Raw genomic sequence first — 16,598 nt, 5'->3', positions numbered from 1 at the left:
AAAATCAAAACGAACAACAAGTGTTAGTGCGCGTATGAACTTTATTTTCATGAATTCAAATACAGACATTATATTTCAGGATTCCTCTTAATGGCACTTCTTTGTAATCATGACCTTTACCAGTCATGCTTTGTCCATATTGAACAATATAGGGCTTAGATATTAGGTAGAGTAGACAAATGCTCACTATACGTATGTCTCCTATTTGTACAGTATGCAGATGTCATGTCCCATCTACAAGCATAACAAAAAGAGATCGCAACTTTGTGTCTGTACCAAAATATTGTTTTTGGTGGCTTTCCTCAAATTTTAGGGTCAGAATCTAAGAATGGTGAAGGTGACAGTTCTGATAAGGAAACAAAATCTGGGCAAAAATCCCCCACTGGAAAGCAAACAAGCCAGCACTTAAAACGGTTAAAGAAATCTGGACTAGGTAAGTAGACTAGCATTGGTTGAAATTTTGTGTTGTATTTTTTCAATATTTAGTACTAATTTCTATGTTATATCATTCATTTCTTTTTTTTACTGTGGATCTAAGTTGCAGCAAATCATTAATTATTTACTGACTAAATTTGAGGTGTTAGGGCGTATGCTTTATTGTATCCGTTCCCTTACCTTTTATCAAAGCAATCAATGTTTATTTTATTTTTAATTAACAGCCATTGCATTGAGCCATCACTTTTAATTACAATATACACAGTACTCTGCCTATTTAGTAGCCTAATTTCGATTTTGCCTCACCATTACAGTATTTAAAGCTCTTTTTCCTACAGTTAAGTTTACTCAGGATCTCACTAGTCATCCAGATGGGTCTGGGAACTTCGTGTTCAAGGCATGTGTGGGTGTAAATATACATGCTCAGCATACTCCTGCCATCTAGTGTTGGGCCCGGAGGTGTGCAAGTTGTTATTCTTCAGAGACGTCTTTGGACTCACGCGGTAGAGTGACTCCTCTTGGTGATAATGCGCACGGGCAACAACTCCATTGTTAGATTGTTTTCTTTCCGCCATCGAGTTTGGACTTTTGCTCCTGTGCTCCGGTTCAACACCGTGGCAGGGCTCTTTTCCATTCACACGGTGCCTTCCCTCCATTGGTATTGTACTTCCATCACGTTCCTCTTCTTTCCAGTGTGCGTCGACATTCGAATACTTCGATCGAGCTGGGTTCACATTAACCACAACCCCTCCTGGGCCTCGCCCATAGGGGCCTAGTCCCATATCTGTCGCATCACTCCACTATACCTTGACGGTGATGGAACGGACACCTTTTTGCTATTTTCCTCGCAGCCACAGAAAATATCCTCGGACGATCTACATCAAGTCCCTAATATGTTTCTGTCTCCAGAACACAACGAGGCCAACCGTCATGCCTGCTGCTCCTTCCTCACCAAAATGAGTCTTCAGATCCGATGCGCACGTCGACTCGGAGGAGCGTACAAAATACTCCAGACCTATTCGGCCCGGCTACGTCGAGGGGGAACACCACCCTGGGCCATCGGCTGCAGATGAAGAGGCTTTCTTTCTTGAAGGCAGCTTGAGCTCTGACCTAGAGATTGAGGCCCTTCTTCCTATTCAGCAGTCCGTGAGTGCGGCGCCCCTTACCCCCGCGACACTATCCTGAGCAGCCTTCTGCCAAAAAGTATGCAATCCCTCTGGAACATCAGAGACAGGCTTTCGGACTGCCACTGCCTTCGGACCTTGGTCAGCACTGAGCATTTGCTTGAGACATACTGACTAGCTCCAGCTCGGCACCGAAAAACCATTCCAGATCAAGCACTTAGGCTCAGACCACCCCCGCCCCAAATCGACCTTCGGCTTTCAGCCAACCCTTGGAGTCACCCGCCTCAGCACCGAGCTGACTGTCGGCACTGAAACAAAAGCCAGTTTCGGAGCTGAAAATATTGGGATCAACCTCCAAGTTTGACACCAGTACACCAGTCGAGCCCATCCTCCAAAAGCTCTAGAACAGCTCGATTCAAGGCAAAAGCAGCTGGTTATCCACCCTAATTCTGGCGGCATCCTTTCCTGTCCCCTCAGGACCTGCGCCATCTTCTAAACTGCAGCTACCTTTCCAGGAAGCTTTTGACGCTCCAGTTCTTGCAAATATACGTAGGAAGACAGATAAGGCTACTAGCCCCTTACCTATTCCACCACCAACACCTCCCATTCCCCCACCTTTGCCTTCACCTTCCCCACCTCCTAACCTCCTGACATTACAACTGTACAACTCAGGATTCTCCGCATTCTGACACGGATGGGTATGGTGAGAGCGTGGACACGTTTAATACTCCTCCACAGGGTGATCCACCAACGATATAGACCCACCAAGGTACACAGACTCAGACCTTTACACTGTCCATCCCTCCCCTCCTGATTACTTTACATCTTTACAGGAACTCATTAGTAGAGCTGTCTTATTCCATAAAGTGGAACTCTACAGGAAGACCTTAGAAGAGGATTTTCTTTACGAAACCCTTTCCTCAACTATATGCTCCTCCCATTACCTCCCTGTTTCAAGGACAGGCTTCGTCACACCCCTCACATTTTTAAAGATCCCATCAGAGTTAGGGTTATAACACCAACGTTGGATACAAAATATAAGGCCTACACATCTGACACTATATATATTCGCGGTCAGCTCCCACCCGACTCATCAACACTGCCTGTAAACGAGCAAACTCCCAGGTCAGTGGGGATGCCACGCCACCAAATAAAGAGAGCAAACACGTAGATGTGGTGGGAGAAAGGGCTGCAGTGCAATCAGCCAACCATTGGCGAATTGCAAATTCGATGGGACTCCTTGCAAGATATGACCTTGTCCACTGGGACGAAATGGAGGAGCTTCTCTAACACCTTCCTGAGGAGCATAAAAACATGGCCAAGATATAATATCAGACTCCGCTGACACCTCAGCTAGGAGGTTGAATACTAGTATTCTCCTCCGCAGACATTCATGGCTAATTATTTCTGGCTTGAAGCCAGAAGTTCAGTAAAATCTGCTGAACATGCCTTTTGATGGGGAACACCTTTTTGGCCCACAGGTGGATCAAACTCTAGAAAAATAAAAAAGTATACGGAGACAGCAAAAATAATGGGGGCGCTTCAAACAACAGCTCCACATAGATCCTTTCACCGCCCATTCTACCAGAGAGTTTCAAAGACCACCTCCTCTGAAGCCTCCACCTCTAAAAAGCACTTCCAGGGCCAGCAATTCTCGGCCAGGGCTTATTTTAGAGGGTTCTATAGGGGCAACGACTCCAGGGGCAAGGGTAGCTACACCCGCCACCAAACCCGGACTTGCCTCTTCTTCCCCCACCACATAATGCCTGTTGGGGGATGCCTACAGGGGTTCTTTCCCACATGGCACACGATCACCTCAGACCAGTGAGTGTTGGATATTATCCAACTTGGTTATTGTCTGGCACTTACTTCTACGCCTCCAAACATTCCACCTCGCAAATGCAAACTATCAACAGAACATCAAACACTGCGCAAAGAGGAGGTCAAAGCCCTCCTTCTCAAAGGGGCTAAAGAACCCATCCGCAACCATCAGCAAGATACAGCAAGTGTACTCACTATACTTCTTCATACCCAAAAAAGACAGTTCCCTCAGGCCCATTTTGATCTTCAGGCCCCTAAACAAATGCACCCTGTCAGAGCACTTGCACATGGAAAACCTTCACGATATCATCCCGCTTCTCCAGCATGGTGATTTTATAGCTGCACTAGACCAGAAGGATGCCTATTTCCATATTTCAATACATTCGACTCATTGCCTTTATATCAGGTTTGCCGTTGCCAGAAGGCCCTATCAGTTCAAAGTCGTCCCTTTTGAGGTCACAAAATGCCTTGCGGTGGGAGCCGCCCATCTCTGCAGACATAGCGTTGACGTTTTCCCTTATCTGGACGATTGGCTCATCAAAGCTGCTGCCTGTCATCAGTGCCAAAACCACACACAAGCCACAATAGATCTACTTCTTTGCTTGAGGTTTACCATCAATGCCACCAAATCTCAACTCCAACCCCTACAGATCCAGCCTTATCTAGAGGCTATTCTCAACACAGGTATGCCTAGCCTATCCCAATTCAGCAAGGATTTAGGGCCAGATGCGTCATGCATTTTTCTCCTCGCAAACGGGCCGATTCGCAGAATATGTATTTCTGATGCAGCAAACCCAATTTTGCGATTTGGTAATCCATTACCGAATCGCAAAATGGGTTTGCGATTCGCTATTTGTAAGGGGCGTGTTTAGGGCGTCCCTTCCAAATAGCGAATCCTAACGGACCACTGCCTGCTCCTAAAAAATGAAAAGAAAACATTTCATTTTGTTTTTTGAAACGCATCCCATTTTGGGCTGCATTAAAATTAAAAAAAGAATTGCTTTATTAAAAAGCAATCACTGACATGGTGGTCTGCTGAGCACTGCAGGCCACCATCCCTGTGATTTGTGCGATTCCTAGGCGATTGCAAATTGTGACCTATCTCATTAATATTCATGAGGTAGGTCATTTGCGATCACCTAGGAATTGCTAAAAGTGTCAAACACACTTTCATGTATTCGGTTTTGCGATTTCCTAATTGCGAATCGCAACAATTAGGAACTCGCAAAACAGGGCCTTTATGCATCTGGCCCTTACTCTTTTCAGGCACTAATTTCCTTGTTTCAACCAGATCAACAGCTCACAGTTAAGATGGTCATGCATCTCTTGGGCATGATGGCCTCCTACATAGCCAGTCCGTTACAGGAATGTATAGCGCAAGAGTGGTCTCAGACAGAGGGTCATTGGGACACTCTAGTTGATCGGTCACCACACATTGCTCTCTGGTGTAGTGGAACACCAACAACCTTTAGCAGAAGTGGCCTTTCCTCAACCCTGTTCTGCAAACCATTGTTACAACTGACAACTCACTCTTTGAATGGAGAGCACACTGCAGAATCTGACTTACAGGGTTTGTGGGAGATCAAATACCAGGGTCTCCACATAAACTACCTGGAGCTTCTATCTGCTCACCTAGCATTGAAAACCTTCCTGCCTCACCTGATAGGCAAGGTTGTCCTTGTCCATACGGACAATATGACAGCTGTGTTCTATCTTCATAAACAAGGGGGGGACAACGGCCAAATGGAAAATGTTTGTCTGCTACTGTCACTCAAAAGAAATTGACCATTTCAGAGCTACAGTACAAAACATTGTTTATTACTTGCTTCACTTACAAATGTCTGGGCTAGCCTTTACCTCCATACACTTATATCTAGCTGCAGTACCTGCATATCTTCAAAATAAACACAGTTCTCTCTTCCAAATACCAGTTGATAAAGCCTTCATTGAACGTCTCAAAAAAGTGATTCCTCTCGGGTTCCACCAGCACCCTCATGAAACCCTCCATTTGAGCCTTTTCACACTTGCCCCATTCAATTCCTCACATGGAAGGTGCCATTTCCAATTGCTATTACCTCATTCAGAAATGTCAGTGAGCTTCAAGCATTAACCCTAGAAGAAGAATCTTTTCTCCAGATACATAGGATAGGGTTGTTCTCTGCACCAACCACAAATCCTTACCTGAGGTACTGTCTCAATTATCGACCTACCTGTTTTGTTTTTTTTATACCCCCAAACAGACTCTGTTGCGGAACAGGCTTTCCATACGATGGATGTAAAACTAGCAATTTTGTACTACATTGATGGGAATAAGAGCCTGATTACGATTTTGGCAGTCCATGGGAGTGCCAAATTCGCAGTGGCGGTTGGGGGAGGTCGGACCTGCGAAGAAGCTCTGCAACAGCTGGCAGGGATGCAGCGGTCTGAAGCCACAATATGCCTGGTGGTGCCGCTGCGGCACAGCCAAGCATATTACGAGTTTCCTCACTGTCCTCCTTTTCATGGTGGGGGGCCCGCCATGAAAAGGGTGGTGGTGAGGAAACTTAAGGAGCCCTCCATGGCCGCCTGGTGCCTCGGTACTTGGAGGTACATGCAGGGGGGCATATGGCATACCCCCCTGTCTTTCTGCACCCCCAGTTCCTACACGGCATGGACTTTACAGTCCATGCCATGCTGGAACGTGCTGTAGCTGTCCCACAGTGCTGCCGTTAGTTGGCTCTCCTGTGAGTATTTTAAAAAAGGCAGCACAGTGGGCTGGCCGCCGCATGACCGCCCGCCCAGATTAAAACTTGTAATCCGGCAGGCAGTCGAGTTTGGCGGTGTGGGAGCATGGCGTTGGCGTGCTGGCAGCTCCCACACCTCCAAACTCATAATCAGGCCCTAAGACTTTTAGAAAGACACAACAATGTTTTGTGACTTTCTCTCAACCTCATAAAGAGAAGGCTATATCTAAGTCTGGTATGGCCAGATGGATAGCTAAATGCATTCAGACATGTTAATGCTAAAGCCAAGAGAATTCTACCCGCTCCTCCTACAGCACACTCTACTCGAAAGAAAAAAGCCTCTATGGCCTTACTTGGGAGCATCCCAATAGCTGATATATGCAAAGCAGCTATGTAGTCTACAGCACATACTTTCACAAAACACTACTGTGTGGATGTTCCAGCCCGCCAACAAGCTAATACACTTTTCAAACCACTGCAACACCCTCAAGCTAGCCACCTCTTTTGGGGAGGACTGCTTTACAGTCTCTGCAAAGCATGTGTATGTACAGCCACACATGCCTTGAACAGAATATGTTACTTAACCCTGTAAGCATCTGTTCTTGGCATGTAGTGCTGTAGATTCACATGCGCCCCCCTCCTCCTTGGAGGCCTGTGGCTGTTGTGGTATTTTCTGATATCTTTTTTTCCTCTTATGCATGGCCATCTCTTTACTTATCACGCCATCCTCACCCACTGTGCGGGAAAACCATCTAACAATGGAGTAGATGCCCATGTGTATTATCACCAAAAGGAGGAGTCACTCTACCTTGTGACTCGAAAGACTTCTTAGAAGAAAAACAACATGCACACATCCGAGCCCAACACTAAATGGCAGGAGTATGCAGAGCATACGAATCTGCAGCACTACATGCCACGAGCAGATGCTTACAGGGTAAGTAACATTTTCCTATTAGCTTACTACTGTCCAGGTTTGGACTTTGAAAACTCGGTTGGTAAATAGGTCATCCTCATAATCTATACATAATCAGTACAACAGAGAGGGCCACAGAGAAGTGATAATAGTTACCAACCCCATGTGGATTACAAAATGTAACAAAATTAAAGGGTGTGAATTATTTGTGCAAAACAAGCTGGAATTGGCACAAAACACTAATTCCCAAAAGTTATCCCTAACAATGTATAATCTCATTATTTCCCTGAGGCTTTAATTACCTGAACCCTCCGATCATAATCTCAGGGTGGGGAAATCAGATGGATTATTCTGGGCAACTCCTAATGAGGCCATCTTGTCTCATGTTTTTTTACTGATTTTTAGCCCTCTGTTTTATAGATGTGGTCTCCTAAATGCGGCCTGTGTGGGCCTCCAATGGAAACGTATGTTCCCAGATTTCTTTGGAAAGCACTTCCTAAGCTAGGCGTAGAGTCGCTAAGCACTCCTTTAAAAGAGCAAACAAATATTTACTTCTTTGTGATAGAGGTTTAGACAGTGCATTGTTAATTCCTTAAGACCCTCTTTATTGTAATTGTCATCCACCTACCTCCAGCCAAAGTGCATTTCAGAATGATTAGCTCTGGGTACAGTTGCCCTTCCCATTACCCATCTGAAAACCATTATTCAAACTCAGACTTCTATTAATGAGGGAAATGTGGCATTTATCTATTTTGGAAGGATTTTCTCATCAAAAGGCATATTGCTGTCCATTTCTGGACTTTGTAAGCTTGATTGGTAGACGGGTACTACCTTCTGCTTGGTTGTCATCATCTTAGCACCTACAGCTGAGAGACAGGCCTTTGAAAACATTTTCTGTGAAATTTTGAATGTTACAAAGAGAGTTGTAAATATGTAATTCTGGGTGGCTTTAATCTGTGGACAGGGGTGGTAACAAATGCACAAACTTGATCGCAAATTGGCTATTTTGCATCCCTTGAGTCGACTTTACAAGTCCATCAGACAGCCTATAAAGGAGCTAATGTGTTTGACTGGGTGCTCACTTGTTATTCAGTTTATCCAAATTAGTCTAAATTGTACCTCTGATTCAAAAATCTCAAGATAGATGTTCCCACCACATAGTTTGTACCCCAGTAATGGGGCAAAAATATGGAATTTAGGAACTTACTAAATGTGATGTGATCCAAGAGGTAGGTAGTGCTGGAGCTTTATTATGTCATTAAATGGGAATGAAAACCACAACTAATAGCAGGCTTCACTGAACCTGGGAAACAGAAAGAAATGGCGCACAATTTTACACCTGTGTTCTATGCTTTAAAAGCAAATACAAGGCACCTAGCAAAATAGTGGCACAAATCTAATGATCATGTGGATGCTAAAATCCAACTAAAACGTTCTGTGCCTATCACTTGTGGTGGCAAAATAGTAATCCTGAAAAGCATGTACAGTATTTTCCAACAACATGAGTGGTGGACAAGGCATTTGTGTGCTAAAATTGCTGCAAGACTTTAAGGAGAGTTTTACAGCATTACTGACTACCTTGGTGTATTTCTCTTTACAGTCAGGATTGTGAAAGAGTAGATGTAGTTCTAATCTACAAAGGATTGGAGCAGGGATGAATCTGGAAACTTTTCTGATCTCCAGATTTAACCAGTGATAGGGTAATTGTAAGAAAGCCATATGGAAGAAAGATGGGAGGGATTTCTTCAGGCCGTGGGATCCAACACCAGCAGGCTTACCTAGGAATAAGTTACGCTACACAAACCAGTTTGGGTTTTTTCAACTGTATAACATAGGTCTTCTAACATGGAAATAAGATGGATGTGTTATACTTGTACACCAGTGAGACCCTTGACACCCAAAAGGTTCCTGGACAAGCTTAGTGTCACTAAACTGGTGCATGCTGAACTTAAGGCTTGCCTAGGAGTGATTTACTTCAAAGCTGTGGTACAAATGTGTATGTTTATCAAAACTTGACATGATAAATAAATAGCATTAGTATTACAAAGTGCAATTTACATAAACATGAGAATTCACCCGCCCAACATGGTGTCTCAAATCACCAAGGCTTAGGATCCCTAAGGATCCCTTAAAAGCTCCATTAAAGTGCAAGATATTAAATAATTCTCATTGTCAACAATTTCATTCCTTAGTTTGACACTGTTGTCAGAAAATGTGCTTCTCCAGAAGTCATCAGATGATTAGGTATTGACAGGAAAAAAGGGTAGTCTGTGGCTTCGAACTTTAGGTCTAGCATTAGCACAATAAATCTTTCCCTTATTATTGAGTGATGCTAGGTGAAGGTGGAAAACGCATAGGTGTCTGAACAGCAGAATAGAAACATTATCAAAAGTGCATGGAGGGAAGGGGGCGTGTGGAATCAACTGTGTAGTTGCAGAGCAGGAGCAACGAAGGCCCGCAAGAGCGTAACTATCCTGTGTCAATCCCCTCACCCCCTGGGTCTCCCGCAGCTGAAAGAAGAAGGGAACTCGAGGGTGTGGGGAACAGCAACGAGGTCATGGAAACCTCTTGGGAGATTGTGCGGCCGTGAGCTGCAAAATGACGGCGGCCTGAACAGGCGCTGGAGTGTGGCTGCGGCAGAAGACGGAGGCTGGGCTATCGCAGCAGAACACTCAGGCAGGCAATGTAGTAAGGTGGTCCCAACCCCAGCAGGTCCCAGAAGATACAGAGGTGTGAGGGGGATCAACCCACCCACCTTAGCCCGGGTGCATAAAAACCTTGAGGCGTTTGCCGGGGAGTCAGCAACTGGAGGGTGTGCCCCGTGCCTAATTCAGGCGAAACTGAAAAATCTCTGCAGGCAGCGGAGGCCCAAAACGGACACTTACCAGGCGGGGGCAAAGACTGGAATCCCATCCAGCATCCCCCTTTGAGCTTGTACTGAACAGCGTGGTGGGGAGACTGCCGGACTAAACTCTGTCCCCCTCCCAAAATGCTTTGCCGCTCAAGTGCTGGGGAAACACGCCGCAACTGGGAGAGTCCAGAGGGGCAAACTCCATATAGTGACGGGACTGCAGCAGCCTGCCTGACCGTTATACTGAGCATCCCTGGAGAGCCAGTCAGCAGAGTATCCACTGGGATACAAAGTGTGGACCAGGATACCACCAACAGGGGGCACATGTGCCGGCGCCCAGAGATCCGATGCAATCACCAGGAAGCGGCAGGAATTGGTGAGACACACCAAGACAGAGGTGACCACAGTTACCCCAACAATGCTTGTCTATAGTGGCCTCTACAGAGCACACAGAGTGCCTCCATGGAGACAAATAACAGGTGTGAAACCCTGCGAGAAGAGCCTGCCACTTCTGAGGGAGAGGACTCTGACTTGGGGTTGAATGATGCAGTCAAGCAAGGACAGTCAACTAAAAGCTATTGTTCGTCCTGCTGAGACCTTTGATATTCTGGGGTGAGGACAGGGGAGAGCTGGAGTAGCGCAGCCCAGTTATTTTCTTTTCTTCGCCTGTGCTGCCCACGTTTGGACATAGTCAAGTTCTTCCTTTCTGATGGTTCCATACGCACAAGGCGGAACAAGAGGGCAACCCAAATACCTTGAATTGGGGTGGCGGTCCATTCAAGGACTGTGGCACTGTAAGTGTTGAGGAGGGATGGGAGTTGGGACGAAGTTGACCAGTTGAAGATGTTCTTAAGGGGAGGGAACTATGGGGGGACACGTAAAACTGATGTGAGGACGGAGAGTGGAGAAAGGGGTATGATCCATCGCCATGACAGTACACACTTACATTCTTAGCATTGACTGTTAATGGACTGGGGCACAAAATTAAACGGGGACTAGTGATGAAGGCTCTGGCCAGGTAAGTATGCCCAAGATCTAGCATATCTGCAAGTAATGCATCTGAGAGGTACTGTTAGAGCAATACTGGGCAGTAGGAAATACACGGAAGTCTGCCTCTTGGGTTGTACCACAGGATCCAGAGGAGTGGTGATCTAAGTTAAAAGAGACAGCGGCATTCATAGTGACCATGCTATGGACGGACACACTAGGCAGGTGCATAGTGGCATTGGGAGACTGCGTAGGGGGGACTTCTTGAGCAATTTAATGCTTACGTCTGACCTGAATTACAAAATGATACATTGCACAGCCTCAGTCAACTCCTGGCAGAGTTGCCACAGGCCACGACTGTATAAGGTGAAGACTTAAATGTAGTACCGAATACACACACCTAGAAAGGTCCCAGTCGAAGCAGACACACTACCCCAGTATGTGGAAGCTGTAGTGGGTATGCGAGATATATGGAGGTTGATGCATGGCCAGAGTAGAAACCATTCCTTCTACTCTGGAGCACAAGATTTTCTCTCTCATGTAGATCGTTTTTTCAACCCGCTTCTAACATTGCATGTCCGTCAGTGACATCTTCCTCCTTGGAAGACAGACAGACTCGCTCTCTCTCTCTCGCTCCTTACCAGCAGTCCTGAAATACAGGAGTCCTTTGCCTTAAGCATTCAGGATGGGCTGATGCGGCTAGGTTTGTCATCCGCACCGACAGGAACACCCCGGATTGTCTTTGAAGGGCTATTGGGTCAAGTGTGGTGCTCTGGCACCACACATGGTTGAGATCCATGTGTGTTGCTCTGGCACCACACATGGTTGAGATCCATAGGCTTATCAGTGAACGTCCAGGTGTAATTATTGGGCATTCCCTTTGAGGAAACCTACCTGTTTGGCAAAAGGGCAGACTGCCCTAGAGCACCTTAAGGACAGCCATGCCACTGCATGCTCTTTGGGTATTTTAGCACTAGTTCAGATACTGTGGTTGATTTTCAGACCTCTTAGTCAAAATGTATTGCTCCAATGGTGAAATTTACACCGCTGCTACTTTAATTGTGTATTTTCCATGACAATCATTTTCAAAATCAGGTCCTTATCACTCTACTGAGAGGAGGCCAAGGAGAGTTTATTATAGTTTTATAGAGTCAACTAGTGAATTATGTAATGGCTATAATTTTGATCCAAGATATCCAGTTTTAAAACTAGAGCAAGACAATCCATTATTTATTAGAGCTAGCCTTATAAGAATAGGTAACTGCTATAAAACACACCAGCCAGATTGTTGTAATACATTTATCAAGAAGCTGTGCATCTCTAATACAAGCAAGACACCATGATGAGCATGTTGTTTCCAGCTTGGGAAGTCAGAAAGTGAGATAACACTCTTAGGTAGGAGACTCCAGCAAATTGATCTGATCATGTTATACCTCCCAATATAGCACGTTCACATTTTCCTGTGCATACTTATGTTCACGTTGCTACACTTCTCCACCCCCAAAGAAAAAGACATTGCACACCAAAGGTGAATAAGGTTTAGTTTGAAAAATGCAACCCTTGATGCCAGTGACTGCTGCAAGCCTAATAAGGACAAGATTATGTTTCTAACATCATTTGATTTGAGGATAGTTGTGGACCAATCATGTTTTCAACAAATGACTTTTACTTAGCCTTTAGATAAAGTTGATGAAATAGTTAATGGATGACGAGGATAACCCTTTGGGGTTGACTGATTAACTATAGACGAGTTAATATTAGTTGTGGCGGATCTCTTGTTAATTGAATATGAATTTGTTGGGTGATGAGGTTCTGTTATAAAGAGGTATGTTAAATGACCATCGTAATAAACTTTGTAACCTTACTTTTAGGAGTATTTTTTATTAAAAAAACAATTGTTTTACAAGAATGTCACATTGCTGTTTCAGAGCTTGCACTGGTTCAGCATGAAATAAGCATTTTGCGAGCAGTGTGATACTATGCTATTTGACATGCAGAAACCAGTACGCCAGAAGTGGCAAAAGAAATAGAATGATCCTGTTGCTAGTTCTTTTTTTAATAAATGTACAGCTGATCAGTTCATCCTAAAGAACCCATTTGTGTAATCCCTAAGTAGGGCATTGATTAATCTTTTATGTTTCTACCTTTTTAGGGCATTTGAAATGGACCAAGGCGGAGGATATTGACATTGAAACACCGGGATCCATTCTGGTTAACACTAACCTGAGGGCTTTAATAAACAAGCATACTTTTGCCTCTTTACCGCAACATTTCCAACAATACCTTTTGCTTTTGCTCCCAGAAGTAGACAGGCAGGTGGGTGAATATATGAGGTCTTTTGCCACTTAAATGTTTTTCATTTTACTTACGCAAGAAGTCAATACGACCAGCTCCTGAAAACAAACTAAAAGTGGCACGTTTGTCAGTGGAGCTCGGTTTGGGACTGACTATTCATTTCATAAACAAATTAAAGTGATTCAAGGAACATGAAAGAGATGTTCAAATATGAATTTGTTGAAATATAATCATGTGTGTGAAAAGTCCAGTATAGTGACTATTTTAGATTTTTTTTTTAACTTGATCCACAACCATAAAAATAGCAGTGTCAACCCTTAGAAGAATTCATTGAATGTTACACCTTTCATTTGCATGTTATTAAAAATCGTTCTATGGATTTTAGAGGGAATTGACTGTAAAGATGTATAGTTGCCCAAGGCTGCTTCTAGCTCAGTGGTGTGTAGCCTAAAAAAGCATAGCCTTAAGCATGGTTTTATGTTTTTTTTTAGTTTTTTTTGTTTGCAAGTGACAAAAAGCAAGATATTTTGGCCCCTGGACCTGCTTACTGGTGTGGAAGACCTTTGAAATGTCTGTAATTGACTTACCCCTGAGAAACGTTCCATTTCAGTACTCTGGGTACATGCTTGGTTTTGTTAGTGCCCAAACTTAATTTGGCAGCAGGAGGACAATCCTATCTTGCAAGGCAGTAATTATAGTATGTGAGAAACACATGATCCAGTGTACAATTTGTAATTTTTGTAAACTAGTCATAATGGCTGGCAAAGTAGCATGGCAAGTAGAGCTGTCGCTGATGAGCTCTTCTATGCGCTGTGGTAAAAAGTTTGTTTCCAGCAAGGGAAACTCAGCCTTCCATCCATTTAATGTTAGTCAGTGGAGTATTATTAAACTGGTAAACAGTAAAACCTGTTATTTATGGTCCATAGACTGGTACTATGCACTATATAAAAAAAGTTGTTAATGTGTTATTACAGTTTATAATCCTAAGGCATCTCTTCAGTTAGCCTTGCTTATTGATGAAGGTTGGCCTCCTGTTCCATCTATGAGATTTTATACGGCATAATTCAACTTATTGAATTGATGAATGCTACTTTTAGACAATTGCACTCTGTTACACGTGATAAACAGTGCCAGAGATGATAGTGCATTTTTAGTTGTGACCAGCAACCCAGTTTCTTCATGATAAAGTTAGGGTAACCTTTATCTCATGGAGATGATTTAAGTAGATGCCATCAGGCCTCTTTGTCTTGATAAAGGAGGTCTCAGGGAATAGGCATGGACAGTTCACTGACTTTACAGACCACGTTCGTCCTCTCATACCTCTACACTGAATGGGGTAGTAATAACTAAACATTGCAACCCATTTTAAAATAGTGCGCTCAACTGAAGGACGATAAGTATATTTCTCAGAAATGTAAAATATACTTATGCAGGCTTTTAGTATGTGTACTAAAACTAAATGCCCCGAAAGTTACATGGCTGGGGAAAAAAGGTTTAAAAAGTGCACAAACCTGCTGGTGTAAAACAAAAAATACTAACATTGGCATAAGTACAAGCCTCCAATTGATAGTTTATGATCCTGTTGATTTTACAAATGGGTCCCACATTTGGATTCACACCTACCTTCTCCTCCTAAAACCCCATTCCTCATTTTGTCATTATATCTGAAATTTACCTGGCCGATGCAAGTAGTAACCTGTGCCATTTGTGAGGTTGTTGATCCGATTTGGACCTAGAAACAAATCAGTGATGTTGAAGTTTCCTGGCTTATTCTGATACCATATGCCTGTTTGAAGATTCTGATGGGTATTGTTGCACTCCGCTTCGGAATCAATCCTCTGGTTCCCCCTCGGTGCGTGCTTCTCTCTACCTTGACGGTATTGTTCTCAAACGCGCTTCTCTCTCTGCGATTCGAATTAAAACTCGATATATTTCGGTCCAAAAATCTGAAGGCAGCCTTCCGGACCATCCGCGTCCGTTCGGCTCCTCATCGATGGAACAGACCTCATTTAAAATCTGTCCTCTGTGTCACGCGAAATATCCGCGCACAGACACATCAGGTGTGTAATTTGTGCTTGTCCCCTGAGCACAAAGAGCAAGACTGCGGCGCCTGCCGATCCTTCATATGCAGCGGTTGGATGTCATACCGGATCTGTTCGACAACGACTCCGTACAAGATGGGGTATCAGTAGCAGAAGAAGAAGAACTGGCATCAGCGGCGTACGACTCCGGTTCGGAAGTGCAGATTGACCTCGGAGATGATGAGGTGCCACGGGGACAAGGGGACGTGAGTACCGAAGACACCTTCTCCCCCCTCCCTAAAAAATCTAAGACTTTGGCGCCACCTCAAGGCCAAGGTCGGCACCGAGAAGAGGTTTCTCACGCTCCACCTTCGGGCTCGGAACCGAAACACTCCAAAAAGCCTTCCAGCTTGGGATTGAGTCTCCCAAAGCCTACCTCTGAGCCGAAACCTTCGAGCTCCAAAGCCAAGATCAATTCCGAACCCAAATTTTCAGATCCGAAACCCTCGACACTGAAACTCAAGAAACCCTTGCAGTCGAAACCTTCAGCACCAAAAGGACTTTCCGGCTCGACTCCGAAAATATTGGTGCCAAAAAGCAAAGACTTGCTTGCAATTTCACCAGATCCCAATAAAGACACTGTACCTATTAGATTGGATCCAAAACAGAAAAAACTGTATATTCATCCCGATACAGGATACATTCATGATAAACCACCATCCAAGCACAAGCTTCCCGATGATGATGAGCCGCATATAATTCCTTTTTAAAAGAAAAGTGTAGGCACTAGTCCTTTTCACACTTTTACATCTCCTCCTCCTTCCTCTTCACCACATGATCCATTAAACATTACATCCAGTCAGTCTCCTCCACCTCAACTTGACACAGGTGACACTGATGAGGACGTGGCGCAACGTCCAGATACTTGGACAGATTACACCACTGATCCTCCACAGGATACAAATCTTTATCCTGTCAGGAAATCTCCACCTGATGACAACCTGATGACAACCATTCGTACCAACTGCTTATTGCCGAGGCAGCAGAATACCATGGGGTAGAGCTACATGTATGTATTTGGTATTTGTTAAGCGCATATATCTCCCGTAGGTCTCATAGCGCTAGCTTATACTCAGAGACCAGAAAAACAGGAGGAGGGTAACAGTCTGAAAGCAAGAGCTAAAATAGCCAGGTTTTGAGGGATCTGCTAAATTTCTTATGATCGCTTTCCAAGCAGAGATGTAAAGGCAATGTGTCCCATATCACTGGAGCAGTTCTGGAAAAGGATCTGCCACCGTTCTTGACTGTGCGGATCTTAGGCACAGTTAGAAGTTGTTTACTGGTGGAGCGAAGGGTTCTTACTGGTTGATGTTTTATCAGTTTCTTGGCTAGATATTGTGGTCCATTACTGTTGAGGGTTTTGTGTAC

At 44.3% G+C, this 16,598-nt stretch overlaps 1 protein-coding gene across 2 annotated transcripts in view; it reads left to right on the top strand.

Annotated features, from left to right (window-relative positions):
- Positions 1-16,598, top strand: part of ASXL3 (ASXL transcriptional regulator 3) — a 306,825-nt gene that overhangs the window by 239,288 nt on the left and 50,939 nt on the right. For both annotated transcript variants that reach the window (XM_085605686.1, XM_085605685.1), the window contains exons 8-9: positions 314-433; positions 13,007-13,170. In XM_085605686.1, the coding sequence (XP_085461812.1) occupies positions 314-433; positions 13,007-13,170 (284 nt within the window). The remainder of the gene's footprint in view (positions 1-313; positions 434-13,006; positions 13,171-16,598) is intronic.

The sequence above is a fragment of the Triturus cristatus genome, chromosome 5_1 (genome assembly GCF_964204655.1).
Source record: "Triturus cristatus chromosome 5_1, aTriCri1.1, whole genome shotgun sequence".
NCBI lineage: Eukaryota > Metazoa > Chordata > Amphibia > Caudata > Salamandridae > Triturus > Triturus cristatus.
Note: the sequence above shows the minus strand (reverse complement) of the source record. Positions and strands in the feature narration are given on the sequence as shown.